Source organism: Geotrypetes seraphini, chromosome 7 (genome assembly GCF_902459505.1).
Source record: "Geotrypetes seraphini chromosome 7, aGeoSer1.1, whole genome shotgun sequence".
In the NCBI taxonomy this organism is placed as follows: domain Eukaryota; kingdom Metazoa; phylum Chordata; class Amphibia; order Gymnophiona; family Dermophiidae; genus Geotrypetes; species Geotrypetes seraphini.
The window spans coordinates 176,050,167-176,067,151 of NC_047090.1; the positions used below are offsets into that span (position 1 = coordinate 176,050,167).

At 44.2% G+C, this 16,985-nt stretch overlaps 1 protein-coding gene across 5 annotated transcripts in view; it reads left to right on the forward strand.

Moving 5' to 3' along the window:
• Positions 1 to 16,985, forward strand: part of CCDC88C (coiled-coil domain containing 88C) — a 338,359-nt gene that overhangs the window by 43,096 nt on the left and 278,278 nt on the right. For all 5 annotated transcript variants that reach the window (XM_033951005.1, XM_033951004.1, XM_033951007.1 and 2 more), the window contains exon 3: positions 11,107 to 11,215. In XM_033951005.1, the coding sequence (XP_033806896.1) occupies positions 11,107 to 11,215 (109 nt within the window). The remainder of the gene's footprint in view (positions 1 to 11,106; positions 11,216 to 16,985) is intronic.

Consider the following 16,985-nt stretch of genomic DNA (forward strand, 5'->3'; position numbering starts at 1 on the left):
AAAAAGCACAAAAAAATAAATCCTTCCCTTTCCTCTGTTAAATCTTATTTCCTCTTCCTGCATTTTTGTTTAAAATACTGTGTTTTAGGTGGTATAGAGCCTATATTTCTGGTGCCTGTGGCTCAGGGTGACTAAAGTAGGGAAAATACTGTTATAAATCCTGTGTTTTAGGGTAGCACTGATAGAACCTGCATTTTTGTTTAAAATACTGTGTTTTAGGTGGTATAGAGCCTATATTTCTGGTGCCTGTGGCTCAGGGTGACTAAAGTAGGGAAAATCCTGTTATAAATCCTGTGTTTTAGGGTAGCACTGATAGAACCTGCATTTTTGTTTAAAATACTATGTTTTAGGTGGTATAGAGCCTATATTTCTGTCTTACTAGTATTCAGCCATTGTTTTCTGCTGATTAGGTGGAGAAGGGAGGGGCTCTGTTTTACTTCTAAGGTTAATTGCATAGGTTAATTGCATAGACTGAAGGGGACAGCAAATATGAGGGGGCATTCTGAGAAACTGAAGGGAGACAGGTTCAAAACAAATGCAAGGAAGTTTTTTTTTCACCCAAAGGGTCGTGGACACTTGGAATGCGCTACCGGAGGAAGTGATCAGGCAGAATACGGTACAAGGATTCAAACAGGGATTGGATGGATTCCTGAGGGATAAAGGGATCGTGGGATACTGAGGGAGGAGCTGGGATGTAACACAAGTATAGGAAGTAAATCAGGTAATGAGTATAAACTAACCTGGTCGTGCATGTGCAAGACCGGAGGGCTAGGACTTCGATAGGAAGGCAGGACTTAAATGGGAAACCAAGGTGGCAAGGGAGCCCCTTCTGATGATTCAGACAGGTCTTGACCTGTTTTGGGCCGCCGCGGGAGCGGACTGCTGGGCGGGATGGACCTGTGGTCTGACCCGGCGGAGGCACTGCTTATGTTATGTTCTTATCTTTGGGACATTGCTGAAACAAGGCTGCCCTGTGAACTTCTAAAAGCTAAGTTACTCAGCATTTCATATTCTGCTCTTTTCACTGGTTTTCAGCATTATATCTGCTTAATTTCTCCTCTCCTCCCTGTTTCATACTAAAAAAAAAATATAAAAAAGCACAAAAAAATAAATCCTTCTCTTTCCTCTGTTAAATCTTATTTCCTCTTCCTGAATTTTTGTTTAAAATACTGTGTTTTAGGTGGTATAGAGCCTATATTTCTGGTGCCTGTGGCTCAGGGTGACTAAAGTAGGGAAAATCCTGTTATAAATCCTGTGTTTTAGGGTAGCACTGATAGAACCTGCATTTTTGTTTAAAATACTGTGTTTTAGGTGGTATAGAGCCTATATTTCTGCCTTACTAGTAGTCTTACTTATAGTCCCACCAACCCCAGGGACCACTATTCATATATAGAGACCCATATAATCAGGACTACTCAAATCAAGTCACTTCACAACCAATCAAGATGACCTTTATTCTATGCAATCACTGTGGTGCTTTAATTCCAAGACATACTATTTGGAATGCTTAAGGCTTGCCCCATCTGTCTTCAACTTGCCAGTATTAAGGAGGAGCTCTGCAAACTTAAACAGGAATTGAATACAATTAAAGCAGCTTCCATCACTCCACAAAATCATACCAACTTACCACCTCTACCTCAAAGAATAAAACAGCCCAGGAATAAATGGGTCACAGTAGGCTCAGGAAGACTGCGACATGTAACACAGAAACATCCACCTTCACTAATATTACCTCTACAGAATTCCTTCGCTCCACTAGTGCACTGCGATACTCAGGAAAACAGAAGGGAGGTGGGACTGGAACCAATGAAGGTAACTCAAGAGAACAAGCGCACCCTAAGTACAAATAAAAAAGCCAAAAACAGAAAACTATTACTGTTGGGGGATTCCATCATCAGAGGCATTAACCTTGGAACACAGGGCGAGGAGACCAAAATAGTGAAATGTCTTCCAGGATCCTCAGCTACCAGGAGTTCAAGGCAAATACTGACTATAATTAAGGAAGAAACTAAGGATTTTAACACTGATGTTGTTATCCATCTGGGAACAAATGACCTGGCCAACAAATCCACACTTGCAGCACAGAAAGCTTTTCGGGAGCTTGGTGAGGGCGTGAAACCTTTTGTAAAGACTTTAGCTTTTTCTGAAATACTGCCTGCATATGGAAAAGGAGAGCAAAGAGTGAAAAACACAGAGGACTTTAATAGATGGCTCAGAGCCTGGTGTCATCAAGAAGGCTTCAGGTACATAGGAGGATGGGGAAATACATGGAAGGACAAGAAGCTATATTGCACTGATGGGCTACATATTACTACAGCAGGAAAAAGAAACCTTGCAGAGAAATTTAGACAATATTTTTCTAGGCATTTAAACTAGAAGGTGGGGGTGGTGTATGTACGAAGGACAATTATAGAGACCACCCCCGGCAAAAGAAAAGATTTGATAGTAGTAAAGGCTGCAACATAAGCAATATCAGCAACTCATTTCTTAGTATTGCACCGGAAAGTGAAACGACACAAAAATCCATACGAAAAAAGAGATTATCGCTGAAGAATAGCTGGAAAGCGATGACCACAAATGCTCGCAGTCTAAGCAATAAAGTTCATGATCTGCAAGCCCTGATATTAGAGGCAGATCTAGATATTGTTGCTATCACAGAGACATGGTTCAGTGAATCACATGGATAGGATGCAAACATACCGAGATATAATCTTTTTAGGAAGGACAGAGATGGTCAAAAAGGTGGAGGAGTATCTCTCTATGTAAAGATCAATATCCAAGCGACCGAAATGCAAGGGACCTGGGGAGAGGAAGAAGCGATATGGATTGCTCTGAAAAGAGAAGATGGAACTTCTATCTACGTGGGTGTAGTCCACAGACCTCCGACTCAATCGCAGCAAATTGATAAGAATCTGATTGTGGATATCCAAAAGTTTGGAAGGAAAGAGGAGGTTCTGCTGTTGGGAGATTTCAACCTGCCGGATGCGGACTGGAATGTTCCATCTGCGGAATCGGAAAGAAGTAGGGAGATTGTCGATGCCTTTCAAGAGGCTCTGCTCAGACAAATGGTGACGGAACCCACAAGGGAAAAAGCGATACTGGATCTGGTCCTCACAAATGGAGAGAGTATCTCTAATGTTCGAGTGGGTGCTCACCTGGGTAGTAGCGATCATCAAATGGTTTGGTTTGATATAACGGCTAAAGTGGAGAGCGGCCGCACGATACTTAAAGTCCTAGATTTCAAACGTACGGACTTTAATGCAATGGGAAAGTACCTGAAGAAAGAGCTGTTAGGATGGGAGGACATAAGAGAAGTGGAAAGACAGTGGTCTAAGCTGAAAGGAGCGATAAAAATGGCTACGGACCTTTATGTGAAGAAAATCAATAAAAACAAGAGAAAAAGGAAGCCGATATGGTTCTCCAACCTAGTGGCTGAGAAAATAAAGGCGAAAGAGTTGGCGTTCATGAAATATTAAAAAACCCAAGAAGAGGAGAGCAGAAAAGACTACAGGGTGAAACTGAAAGAAGCCAAGAGAGAGATACGTTTGGCGAAGGCACAGGCGGAAGAACAAATGGCTAAAAATGTAAAAAAAGGGAGATAAAAATTTTTTCAGATATATTAGTGAAAGGAGGAAGATAAAAAATGGAATTGCTAGGCTAAAAGATGCTGGGAACAAATATGTGGAGAGTGATGAGGAGAAAGCAAATGTGCTAAACAAATACTTCTGTTCTGTGTTCACAGAAGAAAAACCTGGAGAAGGACCGAGATTGTCTGGCAAAGTTACATGAGAAAATGGAGTAGATTCTGCGCCGTTCACGGAGGAGGGTGTTTATGACAACTTGAAAAACTGAAGGTGGACAAAGCGATGGGACCAGACGGGATCCATCCCAGGATACTAAGGGAGCTCAGAGAGGTTCTGGCGAGTCCTATTAAAGACTTGTTCAACAAATCTCTGGAGATGGGAGTGATTCCTGGGGATTGGAGGAGAGCGGATGTGGTCCCTATTCATAAAAGTGGTCACAGGGATGAAGCAGGAAACTACAGGCCGGTGAGCCTCACTTCAGTTGTTGGAAAAATAATGGAAGTGTTGCTGAAAGAAAGGATAGTGTACTTCCTTGAATCTAATGGGTTACAGGATCCGAGGCAACATGGCTTTACAAAAGGTAAATCGTGCCAAACGAACCTGATTGAATTTTTTGATTGGGTGACCAGAGAGCTGGATCGAGGACATATGCTGGATGTAATTTACTTGGATTTCAGCAAAGCCTTTGATACAGTTCCTCATAGGAGGCTGTTGAACAAACTTGAAGGGCTGAAGTTAGGACCCAAAGTGGTGAACTGGGTCAGAAACTGGCTGTCAGACAGACGCCAGAGGGTGGTGGTTAATGGAAGTCGCTCGAAGGAAGGAAAGGTGAGTAGTGGAGTCCCTCAGGGTTCGGTGCTGGGGCCAATCCTGTTCAATATGTATGTAAGTGACATTGCTGAAGGGTTAGAAGGAAAAGTGTGCCTTTTTGCAGGTGATACCAAGATTTGTAACAGAGTAGACACCGAAGAGGGAGTGGAAAATATGAAAAAGGATCTGCAAAAGTTAGAGGAATGGTCTAATGCCTGGGAACTAAAATTCAATGCAAAGAAATGCGGAGTAATGCATTTGGGGATTAATAATAGGAAGGAACCGTATATGCTGGCACGGACGGGGAGAGGGACCTTGGGGTGATAGTGTCCGAAGATCTAAAGGCGAAAAAACAGTGTGACAAGGCAGTGGCTGCTGCCAGAAGGATTCTGGGCTGTATAAAGAGAGGCGTAGTCAGTAGAAGGAAGAAGGTGTTGATGCCCCTGTACAGGTCATTGGTGAGGCCCCACTTGGAGTATTGTGTTCAGTTTTGGAGACCGTATCTGGCGAAAGACGTAAGAAGACTTGAGGCGGTCCAGAGGAGGGCAACGAAAATGATAGGAGGCTTGCGCCAGAAGACGTATGAGGAGAGACTGGAAGCCCTGAATATGTATACCCTAGAGGAAAGGAGAGACAGGGGAGATATGATTCAGACGTTCAAATACTTAAAGGGTATTAACGTAAAACAAAATCTTTTCCAGAGAAAGGAAAATGGTAAAACCAGAGGACATAATTTGAGGTTGAGGGGTGGTAGATTCAGGGGCAATGTTAGGAAATTCTACTTTACGGAGAGGGTAGTGGATGCCTGGAATGCGCTCCCGAGAGAGGTGGTGGAGAGTAAAACTGTGACTGAGTTCAAAGAAGCGTGGGATGAACACAGAAGATTTAGAATCAGAAAATAATATTAAATATTGAACTAGGCCAGTTACTGGGCAGACTTGTACGGTCTGTGTCTGTGTATGGCCGTTTGGTGGAGGATGGGCAGGGGAGAGCTTCAATGGCTGGGAGGGTGTAGATGGGGTGGAGTAAGTCTTAACAGAGATTTCGGCAGTTGGAACCCAAGCATAGTACCGGGTAAAGCTTTGGATTCTCACCCAGAAATAGCTAAGAAGAAAAAAAAAAAAAAAAAATTAAATTGAATCAGGTTGGGCAGACTGGATGGACCATTCGGGTCTTTATCTGCTGTCATCTACTATGTTACTATGTTAACTTCCAAGGGTCCGAGCAGAACAAAAATTGTATTTGCATGTACATATCTAAAATGAGGTTGAAAACCTATTTATTTGCTCTGGCATATCTGATGACAGTGATGTTTGTTTAAAAAAAAAGTCAGCAATATAGTATTTTGTCTTTGCTGATTTTTACATATGTTTTTGTTACCCACTTTGCTGCAAGCAGGATATAAATGTTTAGAAATAAATAAATATTGGCATGTTTACATAAATGTTAGCAACACAAAAATTATGCACAAGAAATTTTGTCAGGCTATTTATCCCCAGAGTAACATTTCAACACATGCAGATGTGTGCTGACACTTCTTGTTTTGCTCAGTTTGTGTACATACTGGCTGCGCCTGATGCAGAACCTAGTACATAAGGTCTGCACATTTTGAATTTGAATATGGTTAATTTTTTACATCAGTGGGCATTTGTCTTAAAAGCTGTGCATTCAACCATCGATATGTTACTATGCCTGATAAAGTAGTCGCAGGAAAACAGGAGATGTCAACTCCCCAATACTTGGAAAGTGGAGAACAAAACAGCGAAGGAGACTTTGGTGTTCAATGCCTTTTATTATGTATCAAGACTTGCTGTTTTTTTTTTTTGTTTTTCAATTTTTATTAGAATTTTATAATAAAGACAAAAACAATATAATCACCACAAGAACACCACTGTAGAATACTACAACCACTCAATATAGCTTACAAAGTAAACAATTCACTATTATCCCCCAATCCCACAACCCATCATATGAGAAAAGAAAAAGAAAACAAGAAAAGGCATCAACAAAATACACACTGTATGAAAGTCCCATTGTTGGTTCTTCAAAGAGACTCCCAAACAACCACCCTACCCCTCCCCCCCAAACCCCCCCTCCCACTCAACAGAAAGATAGGATCAAATACAATGAAAAATGTTGTCCCAAGTCCACTTCTGATGTTCATAATAACCATAGTGCTTAGCAGCTAAGCATTCCATCTGGGCAAGTTTTTGTAATTTTTCCAACCATTCGTCCTCTGGTGGAGCAACTAACTTCTTCCAATACTGTGCTATCAAACATTTGGCTGCTGCCAACCCCATTCGGACCAATTTTGTCTGCCAAGGAGCATCTCTAACATTATGCAACCCGAGCAGACACACCTGGGGTAAAAGCTGTATCGGATCCTGGATCCACCCTGTCAAAGAGCGAGTAACAAGCACCCAAAATTTCTGAATCACCCCACACTCCCACCAAATATGCAAAAAGGAGCCAGGACCCCTACCACATCTCCAGCAAGAATCAGGAACCAGAGGATACATAAGATGTAACCGTTCAGGGGTATAATACCAGCGTGTTAAGATTTTATATGCATTTTCTTGGACTAAAATACAATGAGATGCTCTCTGGACCTCAGCACAAATACGGGACCAATCATCTGCAGAAAATTGAAGGCGAAGGTCCCATTCCCAATGTAGCCGGAAAGGAAGGGAAATCACCTCCCTACCTCGCAAGAATTTATAGAGAATGGAAATCGGTCTCGGCACTCTACTCAATAACACCCATAAATTTTCCAAATGTTCAGATCCCTGAGGATTTCCCTTATCCCAACCAACTGAAATCATAAAATGCCTCAACTGCATATATGCAAAAAAATTCACCCCTCAGCCCTGGTTTTTTAGCCACTAACCTCTCAAAAGTAGGCAACAAGCCCCCAATAAGTACATCCCGAAATATAGTAACACCCTGAGATTCCCATCTCCGAAAAGCCCCCCTTTCCATTCCTGCAAAAAACCGCGGTTCCCCCGCAAGCGGAGCAAGAGTAGAAACCCCTCTATCACCCCTCTCCTTTTGACACAGAGATTCCCAAACCCGTACCAGATGACAAAAAAATGGATTCCTTTGTCCCTGCAATTGCTCTGAAACCGACAAAGAGGTCCACAACCAAGTATTCAGGACACAATGAGGAACATAACTTTGCTCTATTTGAACCCCAGGCTTAAATACCGCTATCCTCCAATCAAGTAGAAAGCGAATTTGTGCCGCTTCATAGTACCAATACAGATTGGGCAGCGCCCTACCCCCGTCTTCCCGAGCAGACCAAAGCACCTGTTGACTCAACCGGGGGTGCTTCCCTTGCCAAATAAAAAAGCGAAATTCCTTATGCAATACCTTCAATAGTCGTTTAGGCACCTCAATGGGGAGTGTTTGAAATAAAAATAATAAACGGGGTAAGATATTCATTTTCATAACCGCAATACGTCCCCACCAGGACAACCATAGCCCTTTCCAAGTCTGCATATCCACCGCACTAAGCGTACTATCCTAGAATAATTAAGGTCATAAAGACGCGATAAATCAGTTGGGATCAGAATACCTAAATAATGAATATGATCCCCTGCTCACCGCACCGGGAAGTTATCATCCAACCACTTTGCCTCCCCCTCCTCCAAAGAGATGTTCAAAATCTCGGACTTGTCCATGTTGATTGTAAAGCCAGATAAACCTCTGAATTTCCTAAACACCTCAAGGAGCTCAGGGAAGGAAACCTCCGGATCCTTCACATATAACAGAATGTCATCCGCAAATAGCGCTAATTTATGTTCCCTCCCCCCCAAATGAATTCCCCTAACTGTCCCCAATTCCCGAATATAACAAGCCAAGGGTTCTAAATACAAAGCAAAAAGTAAAGGGGATAATGGACAACCCTGTCTAGTCCCTCTAAAAATATTAAAGAAATCTGTATAAAACCCATTAATATTAATACAAGCTCTGGGCCCTAAATAAAAATTTCGTATCCACCTCTCAAACATTCCCCCTATACCCATCCTTTCCATGACTGCCCACAAAAATTCCCAACTCACTTGATCAAGACTTGCTGTTTTGTTCTCCACTATGCCTGATAAAGCCACGTAACATAGCAATTTTACATGACATAGTAGATGATTGCAGATAGACCTATACGGTCCATCCAGTCTGCCAAAATAAGATGGATAAACTCATAGCAAACGGTATTATATGATACAACATAAGCATTCTTGATCTTGATTGTCCTTGCCATTTTCAGGCCTTGTTCCCCAACTACTGAAGCTATAATTGAAACCCCATTCCAGTCCACCAAGATCTGTCCAGTCATGATCAGGACACAGACCATAGAAGTCTGCCCAATACTGACTTTGCTTCTAATTATTGAAGTTGCCATCTAAACACAGCCAAGTTTGCTTGTTTGGTTCTACTCCTTTTCCATACAGGGTTCCTTTGTTTCTTCCATGCATTTTTGAATTCTGTTATTGTTTTCATCTTCACCACCTCCCATGGGAGGACATTCCAGATATATACTGGCCCCACACTCACCCTGCAACTTAAATTTGTGTTCTGGTTATACTGCCTTCCTTTCTCTAGAAAAAAGTTTGTTTGTAGTTTAATACCTTTTTAAATATTTGAACGTCTGCATTGATCTCTTATCTGGGAATGGGTTGGCTTGAGGCATATCGACTATCTTCTCCTGGAAGACAGGTATCCTGCAACCTAAAGGTCACTAGTTGAGGCTGGCCGATACCTGAGAGCTATTAATAACAGGGGGGGGGAGAACTGATATTTTGTGTATTCCTCCCTTTCCTGTTTCTGTTTTCCACACTATTTAAACAAGTATGTACAACCCTAGTGTGCTTTAGAGGAGAGAAGATATACAGTATTTCACTTTTTGTTTGCATGCTATCATTGCCTGTGTGTGTGTGTGAGCTCTCTGATCATACCAGTAGGCTTGTCACTGTAGTATTCAATTTGATTAGCTCACACTCTGGGATGAGAATTAGTCTGCTCAAAGCTATTTTAAAGAATAACATAGGATGGGTGACATACCACCTGAATGCCAGCTTTGTATTCTTGTTTTGGGCTCTAGTGAGTAGCTCCTCAAAATTTTTTCTTTTGTTTTGTTTTAATTTTTAACTGAACATGGAACATTTTAATTACCTGATGAAATGTGTGTGTGTCAAACTATATCATCTTAGGGCTAGATTCACTGCCCCCGATTCTATCTCTGATACATTCCCAATTGCATGCAGGCTGACGAATTCACAAAAGGCCTGTATTCAAATGGAGACAATCGCTGACACGCCCTCCACTCTTGGCACAGATCGCTAGAGAGCGATCCTGGAGCATGTGCAGACCCTGACATCAGTGACATGAGAAGCACTTCCTGTCACTGCTGTCAGGGCTTCTGCTAGCTATTTTTTATTTTAATCGGGCAGATAGTTTGTGTGTATTACACACACAAAATAACTGCTCGGTTAAAAAATAAATTAAAAAAAGCCCCCCCAAAGTGCCTCCTCCCTCCGCAATTCCCTAAAAAATGACCCCCCCCCCGCGCTAATGCCTCACCGAACAACAAAAAGCAGGAGGGATGTCTGCCAACTCCCTCCTGCCATCTCAAATCCTCCACCTCCCTCCATGTAGCTTAAGCTAGGTTGGCTTGCCGGACCCGACCCAGCCCACCTCCTCCCTGTACCTTGAAAATCATTGGGAGAAGGAGGGGTACTTGGTCCCTCCTGCTCCTCCAGCCTCCTGATTGGCTGAGGCACCTTAGGCCCCTCCCCATGCATCAGATGATGCATCGGGGCGTGACCTAAGGCAGTCATTGCTGCACAGGAGGCTAGAGGAGCAGTAGGGACCGAGTACCCCTCCTGCTCCCAGTGATTTTCAAGGTACGGGGAGGGGGTATGCCAGGCCCGGCCATCCGGCCTAGCTTAAGCTTCAGGGAGGGAGGTGGGCCGGGCCCAGCTAGGACGGGTTTGAGATGGCAGGAAGGAGTTGGCATCCCTCCTGCCTTCTATGGGGCATCGGCACGGGGGGTGCATCAGTGGTGGGGGGGGCACATCGGCGTGGGGATCAGTGCGGGGGGCAGCAGCAAAGGGGTGGGCGGGTTAAAACCACAGACTGGCAATGTGTTTTACAGAATATATAAAAAAGGAAGAATTCCTTTTTTATGTATTCTGCAAAGTGCATTGCCAGCCCGTGGTTTTAAAGGGCAGAAGAGTTGGTAAGACGTGAAGTGACTGGTCCTCAGCAGTCTCTTCACTTCGGATTGGCAAGCCCAATCGGTCTTACTTCTTCTGTTTAGTGAATCGCACCCCTGCCTACTTTGCATGCCGTTTCCCCTAATTTGCATGCACGGATCGGAAGTGGATCGCAGGAGAGGTTAGTGAATTGGGTTGAAGGAAAATCGGGTCGCAAACCAATTGGTACACGATCGGTTTGCTTAGTGAATCTAGCCCTTAGTAACTTCTTCAGTATAGGGACAGGGAGTATAAAAAATTGGGGTGGAGTCAGGTATGTTCATTCCAGATCAGAATAAGGCCTTTTAACCTTTTTATTAATTTAGAGTAGTTACCTCTGCCTCATGTGTTAAGCTTGTTAAATCTTTTTTGTTCTATAATATTAACAATTTACAAAAGAGTAAATACTTGTTTTATATAAGAGATGAAAAAATTCACCTCTAGATTTTCTTCTCTTTTAGAGATCCCAGACAATCTAACCAGCGTGTTAACAAACGTGTGAACAATGATGTGAACCTGAGGATTCAGAATATCACAATCCTAGTTAGACATATCAAGAACTACTATCAGGTATGCACCCCAGTTCAAACTACTGGATCTGCAGTGAGAAGTTTATACATGGCCAGTGTTCTTCAGTTCAACACATGGAGGTTCAAAGAGAGCAATTAAGTATGTTTGTGATTAATGCTACATAAAGCTCTGGATGCACGTCATCCACATTGGTTTATACGTACATGTATTACTGACACTCTTTAAATTCAGCAAATTCAGGATTGAAATAATTTTATAAGCATGATTCAGTTAAGTTCTCATGTAAGTATGTATGTATGTATGTAGATAAGCAGGTAGTATATTCTCACATGTGGTTGACGTCTTTCCTGACACGGACAGTCAAAAAGTGTACTGTTAAAACTTTAAGACTGCATGTACCATGTGTGTGCTGGTGCCTTCCTACCCAAAGTTGGCTTGCAGGGCCATCATGTTTTAGTTTTCTTTGGAGCCGAGAAGCTGCTGCTTAGTTTCTCTAAGTGTGTCACTTTATAGGTTTTGTTGGGGGGTTGTTGGGGGTTTTTTTTGTGCCTTCCCATTTATTTTTTCTTTCAGTTTAGTCATATTTTTCTATTAACTTCTTTTTTTTCTTTAAAAATTTTGAATCTTTTACCAAACTTTTCCTTTGGGCTCTTTTGGAGGCCAATCCAAGTCACAAGTACTTGGCAAAAGCCCAAATAATAGCAGCATTCCATGCTACCATTCCATGTCTGTCTCAACAGGAGACTATGGACTTTTCCTCCAGGAACTTGTCCAAACCTTTTTTTAAAACCAGCTACCTTAACTACTTTTTCCACATCCTTTGGCAACGCATTCCAAAGTTTAACTATTCTTTGAGTGAAAAAATATTTCTTCCTATTAGTGTTAAAAAGTATTACTCTGTAATTTGAGTATCTCCTAGTCTTTGTAAATCTTCGATGCAGTAAAAAAAAAAAAAAAATCGATCCACTTGTTCTATACCACTCAGGATTTTATTGACTCCAATCGCATCTCCCCCTCAGCCATCTCTCTTCCAAGCTGAAGAGCCCTAACCTCTCTAGTCTTTCCTCATACGAGAGGAGTTCCATCCCCTTTATCATCTTGGTCACTCTTCTTCTTTGAACTTTTTCTAGTACCGCCATGTCTTTTTTGAGATAAAGAGACTAGAACTGAACGCAATACTTAAGTGAGGTCGCATAATTGAGTGATACAGAGGCATTATAACATTCCTAGTCTTGTTAACCATCCCTTTTCTAATAATTCTTAGAATCCCGTTTGCCTTCTTGGCTGCCGCCACACATTGGGCAGAAGGACATAACATAAGCAATGCCTCTGCCGGGTCAGACCTGAGGTCCATCATACCCAATAGTCCGCTCATGCGGCGGCCCAACAGGTCCAGGACTTGTGCAGTAATCCTCTATTTATACCCTTCTATCCCCTTTTCCAGCAGGAAACTGCCCAATCCTTTCTTAAACCCCAGTACCGTACTCTGCCCTATTACGTTCTCTGGAAGCGCATTCCAGGTGTCCACTACACGTTGGGTAAAGAATAACTTCCTAGCATTTGTTTTGAATCGGTCCCCTTTCAACTTTTCTGAATGCCCTCTTGTTCTCTATCATATCCCCTCTAAGTCTCCTCTTCTCCAGGGAAAAGAGACCCAGTTTCTCCAATCTCTCAGCGTATGAAAGGTTTTCCATCCCTTTTATCAGACGTGTCGCTCTCCTCTGAACCCTCTCGAGTAACGCCATATCCTTCTTAAGGTATGGCGACCAATATTGGATGCAGTATTCCAGATGCGGGCGCACCATCGCCCGATACAGCGGCAGGATAACTTCTTTCAACCTGGTTGTAATACCCTTCTTGATTATACCCAGATCATTTTCTTGTGCACTGACCCCCAAGGTGGTCCCTAGCATCTGGTAGCTGGATTATTCTTCCCAATGTGTATCACTTTGCATTTGTCCAAATTAAATTTCATCTGCCACTTGGATGCCCAGTCTTCCAATTTCCTAAGGTCTGCCTGCAGTTCTTCACAATCCGCATGTGTTTTAACAACTTTGAACAGTTTAGTGTCATCTGCAAATTTAATCACCTCACTCATGATCCCATTTTCCAGATCATTTAAAAATAAGTTAAATAGCACCGGTCCCAGTACAGACTCCTGTGGCACTCCACTATTGACTCTCCTCCATTGAGAAAAATGACCATTTAACCCTACCCTTTGTTTTCTATCCAATAACCAATTCTGCGGCAGAAGGGACGCCCAGTCCCTCCTACCGGAACCCCCCCACCCTCTGCAAAGATGCTCGGCAGGAGGGATGCCCAATCCCTCCTGCCGGGACCCCCCCCCCAAAAAAAAAAAAAAAAAGTTAGGCTGCAGCAACTTTATTCAGTCAAGACTTATGAGGGAAGCACAGCAAATTTTAGATAACCAGGGGGGACAAATTGTCATTGACTGTCTCAAGCCAACCAATGCCTACTTTAAAATCCCACCCTAATTGGCTGGGGCAGGAAAGAAGAGATTAATGTATAAAAAAATCAGATCTTAAGCTGCCCCGGGGACCTTTACTTGAGTGTTTGGCTCTCAGTTCGTAGTTTTATTGCTGATTGAGTAAGACCATTTGGAACCATTTTTTCTGTTTGAGATATTGTAGAGTTGTTGGACTCTACAACTATACTATCACTCAGATGATGCATCTGGTGGGCTCATGGGCTCACCCTATAGTGATGGTATGAATACCTGTTAATTAGAGGACTCGTACTGTGAACTGAAGAATTTTTTATGGGCCTCATCGGGCTAACCGCACTTCCTCCAGCAGGCACGGGGGTTTTTTTTTGTCTCTGCCTTGAGGTTTTGGAGATTGAAATGGGTGGGAGGGGAGGGTAGCTCCCAGGCTTTTCTTTTATCATGCTATATTGCAAAATGTGGCTCTAGCTTGGATGTTTTGCTTCAGATGTGGTGGGTACTACTTGATTACTTGCCTTCTAGCTCTTTAGTTGATAGATTAATATATTATCCCCGGACAAGCAGGCAGGTATTCTCACTAATGGGTGACGTGATCCAACGGAGCCCCGATGCGGACGCCTCACAAGCAGACTTGCTTGAAGAAACTTGAAGTTTCGAGTCGCCCGCACCGCGCATGCGCGAGTGCCTTCCTGCCCAGCACAGGGCGCGTCTCCTCAGTTTTTACTTTTCCGCGGAGCCGAGAAGTCCGCCTTCGACTCTCTGCGTGAAGTGCTTTCACTTGTGTCTTCTTTAGGTCCGCGGTTTGGGTTATTTTTCTCAGAATCGCTGATTTTCGTTGTTCTTTTCTTGTTTAAAAAAAAAAAAAAAAAATTCTTCCGTCTGTTCGACCGGGCAGGCGACGTGGCCGCAGCCCCGCAGCTTCGATCTTGCGGCGGAGCTTTTTCGGCCTATGTCCCGGCCTGCAACCGGTTTTAAGAAGTGTTCCAAGTGCCAGCGCGCGATTTCCCTGATAGACCCTCATCGATGCTGTCTTCGGTGTCTTGGGCCTCAACACCTCCCGAAATCGGGCCGGCCTTGTTCAACACTTACTGCCCGTGCTTTCAAGCGTCATTGCATCTTGTGGGAGCAGCTTTTCAGCATGGAATCTTCGATGGAGCTTTTGTCATCGAAGGGTGCTTCACCATCGGCCTCACCCGAGGCTCTCCAGGCTTCCACATCTTCTACTCCGAGCCTCATCAAACCTGCCTCTTTTGTACTGGCTCTATCTTCGACGCAGGCTGCGGTGCCTTCCTCTGTCTCTTCAGGTCAGATAGCGCAGCAGCCCATTCCCCCGGTGGTGCTTAAAGTGCCCAAGGCTTCTAAGTCCAAGCACTCTCACACTGCCTCGAGGGAGCATGAAGCCCGTGCAGGTGGTCCCGTTGGAGACGCGGATCCATCTTTGCCGGCTTCGTTCCAGACCTTATTGGAGAATCAATTCATCCAGCTCTTTACCACTATGGGGCCGAAGCTTCTCTCTCAAATCCAGCCTGGGCATGCGGAGGTCTCCTGTGAGGTCGAGCCACCTCCTATGTTTCAGTCCTACACACACTCTCTACAGGGAGCAGAGTCTCTGCGAGTGTCTGGTCTGGCATCGATGCATGCATCGCAAGGAGTAGATTCTTTGCCCATGCCTCCATTGGAACCTATTCACTCGATGCAAGGAGCAGAGTCTTTGAGAGTGCCTCGAGGTTCTTCAACCCAACTACTGTTGCTTCGTTCCACAGCCTCCAGCCCCATCCATTCTCTGGGGGCTTCGATGAGGACACACACTCCTCGAGTGTCGAGACCTGCTTCGAGGCACAGCTCGCATCATCGCTCGAGGCATTCTTTGAAGCATTCATCCAGGCATGCCTCGCCTCATCATCAGACTTTTCTTCAGTATTCCCCAATGTCTACCTCGACCCTTCCACTCCCGGATCTCGAGGACCCGGCAGGGCCTTTTTCTCCTTCCAGATCCCCATCTTCATTGGATCAAGCTGCCTCGACGTCCTCGAGTCCCTCTCGAGGCCAGGCTTTGGCGGATCAGCTGTCTTTCTCTTCTTTTCTACGTCAGATGGCAGATGATTTGGATATTCAGCTGGACACTGGGTCCAAATTTTCTAAGGAGCATCTCGAGACATGCATCTCCCTCAGCCTCCTGCGGAATCCCTCAAGCTTCCTCTCCACAAGCTTTTGGATCAGACTTTTGTCCGCTGTCTGGAAACACCTTATTCTATTCCAACTGTTCCAGGGAAATTGGATTCCAGATACAGAAGTGTCCATCACAAGGGATTTGACGATGCTCAATTGTCTCATCAATCCCTTCTGGTGGAATCTTCTTTGAAGCGTTCTCACTCTTCTCAAGTCTATGCCACTGTTCCCCCGGGCAGAGAAGGCAAAAGATGGACAGGTTTGGTCGTCGTATCTACCAGAACTCCATGATGACCACCAGAGTTCTCAATTACAATTTTCATTTCATCACCTATTTTGAGTTTTTTCTGTCCATCCTTCCCAAGTTCATGCCCTATTTGGATTCTCGGGCACACTTTGAGTACCAGGAAGTCCTGGCATCCTTGTCCCAGCTTCGACTGCAACTTCTTCAGTCTTCCTATGATGCCTTTGAACTATCTGTTCGGTCTACTGCTTGCTCAGTGGCCATGTGACGTCTAGCGTGGCTCCGTACCATCGATATGGACCCAAATCTGCAGGACCGGCTGGCTAATGTCCCTTGTGTTGGCACTGACCTCTTTGATGAGTCTATTGAGGCTGCCACCAAGAAGCTTTCGGACCACGAGAAGTCCTTTCAATCTATTCTCCGTCCTAAGCCGTTTGCCAGCTCCTCCTCGTCCTTCACGCCCGTCTCTGATTTACCAACGGCGTTTTCCACCAAAACAGGCTTATGCCATCCGTCAGCCTGTCAAGAGACAACATCCTCAGAAGCAGCAGAAGCCTCAGCCACCTGCTGTACCCAAGGCTCCTCAGCCTTTTTGACTGTCTCATCCAAAGCATAACCTCAGTCGTTCTGCCTTTTTCTGGTTTTACCCCTATCGGAAGTCGTCTCCATCATTTTTACCACCGATGGACGACTATTACCACCGACCTCTGGGTCCTTTCCATCGTCAGGGAGGGATACTCTCTTCAGTTCCATCAAGTTCCTCCGGAACATCCTTCCAACTCGACCCAGACCGCCCTTCTTCTTCAGGAAGCTCAAGCTTTGCTTCAGCTTCGGGCTATCGAGCCCGTTCCTTTGGCTCAACAGAACAAGGGTTTTTAATCCCGATACTTCCTTGTTCCAAATAAGACAGGCGATCTGCGTCCTATTTTGGA